This window comes from Lynx canadensis, chromosome D2 (assembly GCF_007474595.2).
Source record: "Lynx canadensis isolate LIC74 chromosome D2, mLynCan4.pri.v2, whole genome shotgun sequence".
NCBI lineage: Eukaryota > Metazoa > Chordata > Mammalia > Carnivora > Felidae > Lynx > Lynx canadensis.
In genome coordinates, this window is record NC_044313.2 from 158,875 (window position 1) to 171,641 (window position 12,767).

The following is a 12,767-nucleotide window of genomic DNA, read 5'->3' on the forward strand; positions in this document are numbered from 1 at the left end:
AACAGAATATACTTTCTTCTCGAGTGCACATGGAACATTCTCCAAGATAGATCATATACTGGGTCACAAAACAGCCCTTCATAAGTTTACAAGAATTGAAATTATACCATGCATACTTTCAGACCACAATGCTATGAAGCTTGAAATCAACCACAGGAAAAAGTCTGGAAAACCTCCAAAAGCATGGAGGTTAAAGAACACCCTACTAACGAATGAGTGGGTCAACCAGGCAATTAGAGAAGAAATCAAAAAATATATGGAAACAAACGAAAATGAAAATACAACAATCCAAACGCTTTGGGACGCAGCGAAGGCAGTCCTGAGAGGAAAATACATTGCAATCCAGGCCTATCTCAAGAAACAAGAAAAATCCCAAATACAAAATCTAACAGCACACCTAAAGGAAATAGAAGCAGAACAGCAAAGGCAGCCTAAACCCAGCAGAAGAAGAGAAATAATAAAGATCAGAGCAGAAATAAACAATATAGAATCTAAAAAAACTGTAGAGCAGATCAACGAAACCAAGAGTTGGTTTTTTGAAAAAATAAACAAAATTGACAAACCTCTAGCCAGGCTTCTCAAAAAGAAAAGGGAGATGACCCAAATAGATAAAATCATGAATGAAAATGGAATTATTACAACCAATCCCTCAGAGATACAAACAATTATCAGGGAATACTATGAAAAATTATATGCCAACAAATTGGACAACCTGGAAGAAATGGACAAATTCCTGAACACCCACACTCTTCCAAAACTCAATCAGGAGGAAATAGAAAGCTTGAACAGACCCATAACCAGTGAAGAAATTGAATCGGTTATCAAAAATCTCCCAACAAATAAGAGTCCAGGACCAGATGGCTTCCCAGGGGAGTTCTACCAGACATTTAAAGCAGAGATAATACCTATCCTTCTCAAGCTATTCCAAGAAATAGAAAGGGAAGGAAAACTTCCAGACTCATTCTATGAAGCCAGTATTACTTTGATTCCTAAACCAGACAGAGACCCAGTAAAAAAAGAGAACTACAGGCCAATATCCCTGATGAATATGGATGCAAAAATTCTCAATAAGATACTAGCAAATCGAATTCAACAGCATATAAAAAGAATTATTCACCATGATCAAGTGGGATTCATTCCTGGGATGCAGGGCTGGTTCAACATTCACAAATCAATCAACGTGATACATCACATTAACAAAAAAAAAGAGAAGAACCATATGATCCTGTCAATCGATGCAGAAAAGGCCTTTGACAAAATCCAGCACCCTTTCTTAATAAAAACCCTTGAGAAAGTTGGGATAGAAGGAACATACTTAAACATCATAAAAGCCATTTATGAAAAGCCCACAGCTAACATCATCCTCAACGGGGAAAAACTGAGAGCTTTTTCCCTGAGATCAGGAACACGACAGGGATGCCCACTCTCACCGCTGTTGTTTAACATAGTGCTGGAAGTTCTAGCATCAGCAATCAGACGACAAAAGGAAATCAAAGGCATCAAAATTGGCAAAGATGAAGTCAAGCTTTCGCTTTTTGCAGATGACATGATATTATACATGGAAAATCCGATAGACTCCACCAAAAGTCTGCTAGAACTGATACATGAATTCAGCAAAGTTGCAGGATACAAAATCAATGTACAGAAATCAGTTGCATTCTTATACACTAACAATGAAGCGACAGAAAGACAAATAAAGAAAATGATCCCATTCACAATTGCACCAAGAAGCATAAAATACCTAGGAATAAATCTAACCAAAGATGTAAAGGATCTGTATGCTGAAAACTATAGAAAGCTTATGAAGGTAATTGAAGAAGATTTAAAGAAATGGAAAGACATTCCCTGCTCATGGATTGGAAAAATAAATATTGTCAAAATGTCAATACTACCCAAAGCTATCTACACATTCAATGCAATCCCAATCAAAATTGCACCAGCATTCTTCTCGAAATTAGAACAAGCAATCCTAAAATTCATATGGAACCACAAAAGGCCCCGAATAGCCAAAGGAATTTTGAAGAAGAGGACCAAAGCAGGAGGCATCACAATCCCAGACTTTAGCCTCTACTACAAAGCTGTCATCATCAAGACAGCATGGTATTGGCACAAAAACAGACGCACAGACCAATGGAATAGAATAGAAACCCCAGAACTAGACCCACAAACGTACGGCCAACTCATCTTTGACAAAGCAGGAAAGAACATCCAATGGAAAAAAGACAGCCTCTTTAACAAATGGTGCTGGGAGAACTGGACAGCAACATGCAGAAGGTTGAAACTAGACCACTTTCTCACACCATTTACAAAAATAAACTCAAAATGGATAAAGGACCTAAATGTGAGACAGGAAACCATCAAAACCTTAGAGGAGAAAGCAGGAAAAGACCTCTCTGACCTCAGCCGTAGCAATCTCTTACTCGACACATCCCCAAAGGCAAGGGAATTAAAAGCAAAAGTGAATTACTGGGACCTCATGAAGATAAAAGGCTTCTGCACAGCAAAGGAAACAACCAACAAAACTAAAAGTCAACCAACGGAATGGGAAAAGATATTTGCAAATGACATATCGGACAAAGGGCTAGTATCTAAAATCTATAAAGAGCTCACCAAACTCCACACCCGAAAAACAAATAACCCAGTGAAGAAATGGGCAGAAAACATGAATAGACACTTCTCTAAAGAAGACATCCAGATGGCCAACAGGCACATGAAAAGATGTTCAGCGTCGCTCCTTATCAGGGAAATACAAATCAAAACCACACTCAGGTATCACCTCACGCCAGTCAGAGTGGCCAAAATGAACAAATCAGGAGACTATAGATGCTGGAGAGGATGTGGAGAAACGGGAACCCTCTTGCACTGTTGGTGGGAATGCAAAGTGGTGCAGCCGCTCTGGAAAGCAGTGTGGAGGTTCCTCAGAAAATTAAAAATAGACCTACCCTATGACCCAGCAATAGCACTGCTAGGAATTTATCCAAGGGATACAGGAGTACTGATGCATAGGGGCACTTGTACCCCAATGTTCATAGCAGCACTCTCAACAATAGCCAAATTATGGAAAGAGCCTAAATGTCCATCAACTGATGAATGGATAAAGAAATTGTGGTATATATACACAATGGAGTACTATGTGGCAATGAGAAAAAATGAAATATGGCCTTTTGTAGCAACGTGGATGGAACTGGAGAGTGTAATGCTAAGTGAAATAAGCCATACAGAGAAAGACAGATACCACATGGTTTCACTCTTATGTGGATCCTGAGAAACTTAACAGGAACCCATGGGGGAGGGGAAGGAAAAAAAAAAAGAGGTTAGAGTGGGAGAGAGCCAAAGCATAAGAGACTGTTAAAAACTGAGAACAAACTGAGGGTTGATGGGGGGTGGGAGGGAGGGGAGGGTGGGTGATGGGTATTGAGGAGGGCACCTTTTGGGATGAGCACTGGGTGTTGTATGGAAACCAATTTGTCAATAAATTTCATATATATAAAAAATAAAAAATAAATTAAAAAAATAAAAAATAAAAAAAATAAAACCAGGCCACCCTCGGCTCCGGCTACTGTCCCCCATCCTGAGCACAGGAGGACCCAGACTGTGCCTGCACAAGGGGATGTGGTTTGTTTCTTCTGAATCAGTCCCGAGGGGACTCCCTCGGCAGTTTAAGGACCATCTGCAATGTTTCCAGGACTTGAGAAGAAGCTTCAATCTGCCAAAAAATTGTTTAAGTGGTACTGTGTATTTATTCTTGATTGTGAATCTCTTGCTATAGTTGGAGAGATTCACTTTACAAAATTAGTGGAATACAATGACTTAGATCATGAAAGTTTTTATTTGCTAGGTCAAAAGTTATTGAGCAGTTTTGAATTTTAAGGGGTTTAATCAGCTTCAGTGTTCACAGAGAGAGCAGGGCAGGGAAGGGAGTAGGGGCTAGGACTCTGTGGCTGAAGTCCACGTACATGAGTTCTGCAGCTCAGGGCAGGTGCAAGGGCAGAGATGTGCCCCGTCCTCTCTGGACCACCAGCAGACGCCTCCAAATACCTGCCAGGAAGGCAGAGGACAGCACGGCTCTCCTCTGAGGTGGGTGCTGCCACACTTGTCACCTCTCCTGACCCCAAGGAAGTGAGACAGGCCCCCAGTTGCTCCCGTCTCCCTCTGGCTGATGCACCTTCTGTCCTGGGTTTGCGTGTGGTCACGTCCGTGGTGGCCTGCTGCCCCCCAGAGCCCAGTGCCCTTAAGTTCTGCCATTTCTGTCTGTCTGGGTCACATACCCTGGCTGTGCCCTGGGAGGGGGTCGTGTGCAAGTCTGTCCTGGACATTAGGGAGAGTTTGAAAGCTACCGGCTTCTGCTTTTTGAAGGAATATGTTGTTATGATAAGTTGCAATTTCATAAACCAACAACTGACCACACACTGTCCAGGGTCAGTTCTTCCGTGGCCGGAAAGGAGAGCAGGGTGGGAGTTTTCTGCGTCTTCACAAGAGCGGAGGGTTTGCCCTACGGTGCTTCTATGTTCCCACTGCTCTCCTCTGACCCTCAGACTTCAGCCTCTGCTCTTCTTGGGCCCCTCATGTTCACAGCACAGCCCAACCCAAGGGCAGCAGATCATAAATAGCTCATTCTGTGCACTATTCTCTTTTCTGCAATGGGAAAAGCCTGAAAGGGTCTGACTTCAGGTCCAGTTGCCAGAATGATGTATTTAATGGCACTTCCAAGAATGTCCCTATTAATACCACATTACTGCACAGAGCAGGAGCAGTATCTTCCTTCAGAAGATAGAGTGGCTACCCCATGCTTGCTGGTCTTTCCAACATGAAAATCCCTTGGGTTGTAAAAATGAGGATTGCTGGGACCCATTCACACCTGACATTTTAAGCAGAAATATTTTTCTTAAGACTGGGTCGCCCCTGTGAACTTGGGGAAGGTTTGTACATTTGCTGGACAAAGTCATCATTAGAACAGTGACAATACAACATGTCACCTGTTTGTCATAAGAAACCCTTTAAGAAGTGCTTTACTGAGAGACTTAACTGGTTCACAGTGTCCTTCCGTTCAGGCAGGTCTGGGCTCAGGATGGAAGAAAGAGACTCTCCCACTCAGCAGTAGGTAATACTGTCATCTGATCTGCAATAGGGTTACTTGTCTGAAAAGGGCCCCTGTGTCTGCACGTGTGAAGTATGCTTGTGGGGGGTGTCGTCCTGATACTGGGTCCGGTTAACGGGACACCGTGTAACCCCATCCACTGGAGCAACTGTGTCTTTCTGAAGTGTCCAGCCTTCTCCATAAGCCCAACATTTATGCACTTGTCATTTACAGGCTCATCCTTGAAATATCTCTTGTGTCTGTTTTCATACAACAAATATTATTAAGGAATATGAAATACATCTGCAGTTGTGCTAAGTTCCAAAGGGCCAGCATGGAATCAGCATGGACAAGGGCTACGGACAAGGTCACCCCTACAGAATCAGTTGATGCTGCCCTGACCTGGCCTTGGGTGTATCATTCCCAGGACAGGGCAGTCATCGGGGCTGAGTCAGCAACCCTGGGCTCTGGGAAACCCCTTGATCTGCTCCTTCTTTGTGTGTCTGCCCTGGACCCCTCAGCCTGGGACCTCCTCCTTGCTTCCAGGACTGCCTGAACCACCACTGGCCTTCCTCTTCTGGTCTTGACTCTGCCCACCAGCCTGGACCTCGTGTCTGTCCCCATTGGTGACTTACTCTCCCACCTGACTGCAGACCGCCCTTCCCTGAACCTGGGCTCCTGCTTCCCCCGGCAGCAGCCCCTGTCCCCTAAGCAGAGCCCAGGCTCCATGTTGGGGTCTGACGTTCACTTAGGTGGAAGCTCCCATCTGGGGCAGCTCATCAGGGGATGTGCAGAGGGTTGGGGGACCAGGCAGAGGGAGCAGAATAGGACACTTTGAGGGAGAGGGGAGAAGAGCAGGGGTGAGGCTGGACACTCCCTGGCCAGGATGGGACATGGGGACACTTTAAGGCCCACTGTGGACGCTGTACATCATGCTCCTGAAGGGTTCTAGCAGGGACAGGGTGAGGTCAGACAATCACTGCGGGAGACCACTGCACCAGGTAGGGGCGTGGGTAGTCCTGAGCACAGGGGTGTGGGGGGCGGGGAGGTAGTCCTGAGTGTAGGGACGTGGGGGGTGGGGAGGTAGTCCTGAGTGCAGGAGGTGGAAGGGTAAGTGCTCCTACCCGTTTCCCTGAGAGGAGCTTGTTAGCTGGTGATGTCTGAGTCTAATGAAATAAGAAATTTGGTAAATTCCGGGAGAGTCTGACATATGAAGGTATCTTGACCAGAAAGAGTCTGGACAGACCAAAGCCCATGAGTAATCAGATGCTGGTGACACAATTCCCACTGCAGGGCTTCTCAGAAGTGCCACCGTTCCAGGCTCTCCTCTTCATTCTCTTCCTCTGCCTCTACGCCGTGGCACTCTGTGGCCACTCCCTCCTCGTGGTGGCCATCACCCTCAGCTCCAGGCTCCACACCCCCATGTACTTCTTCCTGGCCAACCTGTCTGTGCTGGCTCTTGTCTGCACATGCACCATGGTGCCCAAGGGATCCTGGTGGAGGAGAAGAGGAGCATCTCCTACTGGGGCTGCATGGCCCTGCATGGTTGTGGGCGGTGGCAGGGGAGGTGCTGCTCTTCACCGCCGTGGCCTACGACCGCTACATGGCCATCTGTCAACCACTGCACTATGGCTCCATGATGACCCCCAGGGTGTGTGCGGCGCGGGCTGGAGCTGTGTGGGCATCGGCATGCTTGGCGCTGGAGTCAATGCCTGCCTGATGTCACGGCGGACCTTCCGTGGGCCCTACGTGATTGGCCACGTCTTCTGTGGGATCCCTCCTCTGCTGCTGCTCTCCTGCTCCTCCACATATGTGAACAACATCATGGCAATTATAGCTGACGTCTTCTTTGCCGTGTTGAACTTCCTGCTCACCATGGTGTCCTACGGGTTCATCATGTCCACCATCCTGAGGGTTCGAACAGCCAAGGGGAAGCAGCGGGCCTTCTCCACCTGTTCCTCCCATCTCATTGCAGCCACCTTGTACTACTCCACCATCATCTACACCTACTTGAGCCCTGGCTCCAGCCACTCCCCAGGGACGGGCAAGGTGGTGGCTGTGCTTTACTCCACTGTGAGCCCCACCTTGAACCCTCTCATCTACAGCCTGAGGAACAAGGATATCAAGGCAGCTCTCAGGAAGGTCTTGATGCACATGGCCAAAAATCTGTAAATGGGCAGTTTCTAAAGTTCGCGTTCTTTGTTGCTCTCTGACCCCTGACTCTTATGTGTCCTACCTGTTATAAACACCCTCTTTCTATGTGAGTTGCCATTGACACCTTCAAAACAGCTTTGTTGAGGAAATATTCTTCTGTGGATTCTCCACGGCATCCTAGTGAGATGTGGCTTTCAGCCGCCTGTTACTGAAAGTTTGCATTTCCCAGAATATGACACACATTAACACACAACGGATGCATTGGTTCCTTCTGAGATCCCTGGGATTTCTCACCAACCCAGAGTCTCTGCCTATGTCTTATTGACCTTCAGGAGGTGGGAGCTGGCTCAGTTCCATTAAAAGTGCCCCTGTAGAGCTGTCCAGAGTTCTGCTTAGGCCACGTGGGTCTCGGTCCTGAACCGCCGAGGATGTCTCTCCTACGATAGTTGCTTTTGTGTGCCAACCTGACTGGGCTGCAGCACACCAGACAGCTGGTCAAACATTATTTCTGGGTGTGCTTGTGAGGGTGTCTCTGGAAGAGATGAACATTTGAACGGGAAAACTGGATAAAGAAGACTGTCCTCACCAGCGGGGATGGGCGTCATTCAGTCCAGTGACGGCCAGAATGGAACAAAAAAGGGAAGGAAGAATATACTTGCTTCTTTGGCTTTCAGACCCAGAATCGGACTTACATGTTGCCCCCCAACTAACAGGCCTTCAGACTTGGACTGAATTATTCCATCAGTTCTTCTAGGTCCCCAGTTTACAGATGGCTGGTAGTGAGGACTTCCATAACTGCATGAGCCAATTCAATAATGAGCCTCCATATGTATGTATATGTGTATTGCACGCTATATTGTATAATGCCGTTCATGTAATTACACATATATTAGTTATACTATGTTATACATATGTGTGTATGTGCATATTATATGTGTTTGTGTGTGTGTGTGTGTGTGTGTGTGTGTGTAAATCATCATAAGCCCAGAAGTATGTATATCTCCCACTGGTTCTGTTTCTCTGGAGAACCCTAAGACATCTCCCTTCCCATCTAATGATGGCCCTGGAATCTCTGGTCCAAGGATAGGATAAGAACCTCATGACCCAAGGCAACGTGCCTCCTTGAGTCTTGTGGACACATTATTCCTGCACGAAATGCTATTTGCCTGGTTAGCTTATGCTCTTTTCACATCCCAGCTGCATGTTAAATCCCTGATTTCCCCCTAACCAGACTGAGTCAGCTCCCTCCACCGTCTGCCCTCCTAGTACCTTCTTATTTCCCTTAGAGCTACTCATTCAGTTGATTACTTAATTAATATCTCTCATACTGGGTTTCATTAAGAGAGGGGCTATAGTTTGTGCTCACCATTGTATCCTCAGCAAGAAAACAGGACCTGGAACACAATAGGTGATAACTAAATGACACGTGATCCACAGGACTGTCTTACTTTGCACATCTATTCAAGGTGAAGATGCACGTATCTACTATACAACAATTTCACTCCTGTGTGTACAACACAGGGTCACAGTTGTTTATTCCATCACTTTGTGCAGGAGCAAAAAAGTGGAAACTACCTAACCACCCACCCATGGGAAGATAAATTAGCAAGCCATGGATTCATCACACATTGATTATCATCCCAAATCCATACATATTAATGTGGACACACATCACATGTGGACTGTCATGTTGGATGTGCCTTTTCCACAGGGACACACACCAAAAGCATAATGTCAAGTAAGGAAAGCAAGTAGAAAGTGACGGCAGACAGGTGGCAAGCATTGCCGTATTTATAAAAATATTGAAATAATACATCGTATTGTTTACTAAAATAAATATATGCAAAAACATATGAAATGGTGTTCAGTCTTCAGAATAGCAGTCACATCTGGGGTGCAAGGAGGGAGAGAGATTAAATGGGAAACTTGAGTTGCTCTGTGATGTTTTCTTACACAGAGATATAAAGCAAATGTGGCAAGAAGTCAGCGTCTTGTTACACGTATACATTTGAAATTTCACACGATTAAAAATAGTTTTAATTTTACTGTTAATTTTTACTACTAAAAAAGGAATCACTTGGAAAGCTCATTAAAACCTAATGAATCAGGGGCGCCTGGGTGGCGCAGTCAGTTAAGCGTCCAACTTCAGCCAGGTCACGATCTCGCGGTCCGTGAGTTGGAGCCCCGCGTCGGGCTCTGGGCTGATGGCTCGGAGCCTGGAGCCTGCTTCCGATTCTGTGTCTCCCTCTCTCTCTGCCCCTCCCCTGTTCATGATCTGTCTCTCTCTGTCCCAAAAATAAAATTAAAACGTTGAAAGAAAAAAAAAACCCTAATGAATCAGAGTCTGCCTTTTAACAGGCTCCCTGGGTGATGCCCGTGTAAACCAAGGTGTGAGTACTCCTGATCCAGGGTAAAAGCACGACTTTCCTGTATTGTCATGGATCTGATACTCTCCCTCAACCCGGAGAAAGCTGAGGACCCCCTCAACTAAATTCCTCCATTTAGCAGATAATTTTTAATTTTCACTCAGCAGAAATACTCATATACTGTTTGTTTAAAGAGAAGTTGCCAGTCTCATAATGTGAGGTTTCAGAGGCACCCCTCTTAGTAAGTGTAGGCAGCTCAGCTGGTTGGCAAGTGCATCGTGTCCCCCAGAACACCCCGTTTCCTCTCAATGGCCTGCAGGCCATGGGTCATCTCCCCACTGCAAGGCCCAGCCACAGGCAGCTCCCAGAGGCTCCATGAAGGTTATGTTTCACTGCTGTGGGAGGGTCACCACACGGCACATGAGTCCCTCTGTGACCAGGGCCTGATGTACCACTGGCAGCACGGTCACGCTGTGGGAAGGCTGTAGAGGACCACACACTGCTTCGGATGGTAACACAGTACTTGAGCTCTGAAGATAGTATTACAGGGAAAAGATTTCTTCCAAATTCTATCAAAATATAAATCACGGGAATGCTTCCAACCACCATCCAGCCATCTGCATTTCTATCATTCTCAGCTTGCCTGACTCCAAAAGATAAACGAACCGGCTACAGAATGTTACACAGCACTGACAGCTTGTGAGTCAGCAGGATCAAAACGGTTTCAACCGGCCCCTCCGGGCCACTTTCGTCACTTAGAATTCATCTCCCAATTTTCTTTCAACGTTTATTTATTTTTGGGACAGAGAGAGACAGAGCATGAACGGGGGAGGGGCAGAGAGAGAGGGAGACACAGAATCGGAAACAGGCTCCAGGCTCTGAGCCATCAGCCCAGAGCCAGACGCGGGGCTCGAACTCACGGACCGCGAGATCGTGACCTGGCTGAAGTCGGACGCTTAACCGACTGCGCCACCCAGGCGCCCCATCTCCCAATTTTCTTAATGTTTATTTATTTTGAGAGAGCGAGCGAGCGAGAAAGCACAAGCAGGGGAGGGGCAGAGAGAGAGAGAATGAATTCTAAGCAGGTTCTATGCTGTCAGCACAGAGCCCAACATGGGGCTTGATCTCACAGACTGTGAGATCATGACGTGAGCCATAACCGAGAGTCAGAGGCTTAACCGACCGAGCCACCCAGGCACCCCTAGCCAGGCATTTATTGATGGAAATTTGATTACTTCATTTTTGTTATAAAAATGCTACACTTGGTATTTTCATAAATATTTGAGCACTGGGTATGTATGCAGAACACAGTCTGGGAAGGGGGATGAATCTTGGAAGGGATATTTATGAACACTGACAAATTTTATTTGTTCACAAAATACAAACAATGTACACATGTATTAATTTCCCCTTCTCTTCACCAAAATTTTCAATCTGAAAGTGAAATTTTATTTCATCATTGATGTAATCTGCACTCATTGTTCCTCCTCTGTGACATGTGTTTGCCCATCGTCATGATTCATAGAGACTTCACATACTCCGTGGAGGATGCAGAAGGGCTGTAGGTCAGATGCAAGGCCAACTTAGCTGCAGAATAAAGACTACTCTAGACAACCCCAGGGCACTTACATGTAACCTTAAAAGCAGCAAACAGATCAGCAACCCATTAGTTTCCTGCCGGAGAAACTACAAAAACAGGCACAGCCCTCTGCACTGGAGAAGGGCAGGGAGCACTCTGCATGGGGGAAGGGCAGGGAGCACTCCGCATTGGGGAAGGACGGGGAGCACTCCACACTGGGGAAGGATGGGGAGCACTCCACACTGGGGAAGGACAGGGAGCACTCCTTGCTGGTGAAGGGACGGGGAGCACTCTGCACGGGGGAAGGGCAGGGAGCACTCCACATTGGGGAAGGACGGGGAGCACTCCACACTGGGGAAGGATGGGGAGCACTCCACACTGGGGAAGGACAGGGAGCACTCCTTACTGGTGAAGGGACAGGGAGCACTCTGCACGGGGGAAGGGCAGGGAGCACTCTGCATGGGGGAAGGGCAGGGAGCCCTCCGCATTGGGGAAGGACGGGGAGCACTCCACACTGGGGAAGGACAGGGAGCACTCCTTACTGGTGAAGGGACGGGGAGCACTCGGCACTGGAGAAGGGCAGGGAGCACTCTGCACGGGGGAAGGGCAGGGGAGCACTCTTAACCAGGGAAGGGCAGGGAGCACTCTGTACTGTGGCAGGGGAGGGAGCACTCTGCACTCTGCAGGGGAGCACTCAACACTGGGGAAGGGCAGGGAGCACTTCACATTGGGGAAGGATGGGGAGCACTCCACACTGGGGAAGGACAGGGAGCACTCCTTACTGGTGAAGGGACGGGGAGCACTCTGCACTGGGGAAGGGATGGGGAACAGTCTGCACCTGGGGAAGGGACAGGGAGCATTCCGCACTGGGGAAGGGACAGGGAGCAGTCCGCACTGGGGTAGGGCAGCACAGATGGAGGAGCCCTGCATCCTTCCTCTAAGTCCCAACCTACTCGGGCTGCTCAGCTGACATCCTTACTCTGCTCCCCATATATCTTCCAGGTCTCCTGTCCCATACTCAGACCCCCACACCACTGCCTGCCTGCTCATTTCTCTCCCTCCTGACCCCAGGGACGCCCTCCTGCTGCACATCTTCCCCTAACCCCCAGGCCCCAAGGATATCCAGTGTGAGTGGGGTGGGAGGGGAGGGCAGGGCAGGTATGGTCAGGGTGAGGTCACGGTGAATGTGGTCAGAGAGGGTCGAGTGGGGAGGATGCGATCAGGAATGAAGATGTGAGGGTTAGCGTGGGGAGGGTGTGGTCGGGGTGTGGTCATGGTGGGTGTGGTCAGAGGAAGGTGTGAGGGTGGGGTGGGGTGTGGTCATGGAGGGAGGGTGTGGTCAGAGGAAGGTGTGAGGGTGGGGGTAGGGAGGGTGTGGTTGAAAAGGGCTGGGTCCTTCCTGGAGTACTGGGGACTCTGGCACAAGGGAACGCCGGAACACCACTGCAGATGTGAGGAGGGGTGGCAAGGAGCTGGTTCACTGGCTACCCCACCCCAGTGCGTGCCCACCCCAGTGCGTGCAGTGAGGAAGTCGGACACACTCGGCCCGCATCCGACCAGGGTGAAGCGGGGAGGAAACACAACCCGGGCT

General features: G+C 47.9%; 1 protein-coding gene across 1 annotated transcript; it reads left to right on the plus strand.

The window, feature by feature from the left end:
* Positions 1-6,331: 6,331 nt before the first annotated feature.
* On the plus strand, positions 6,332-7,249 carry LOC115527675 (olfactory receptor 13A1-like). The gene has a single exon (XM_030335458.1). It carries the CDS (start codon positions 6,332-6,334, stop codon positions 7,247-7,249), a length of 918 nt encoding a protein of 305 aa, XP_030191318.1.
* Positions 7,250-12,767: the final 5,518 nt, after the last annotated feature.

Bases quoted from the DNA above. Each gene is read 5' to 3' on its own strand.
- LOC115527675 (XM_030335458.1), top strand. From the start codon at position 6,332: ATGAGTAATCAGATGCTGGTGACACAATTCCCACTGCAGGGCTTCTCA.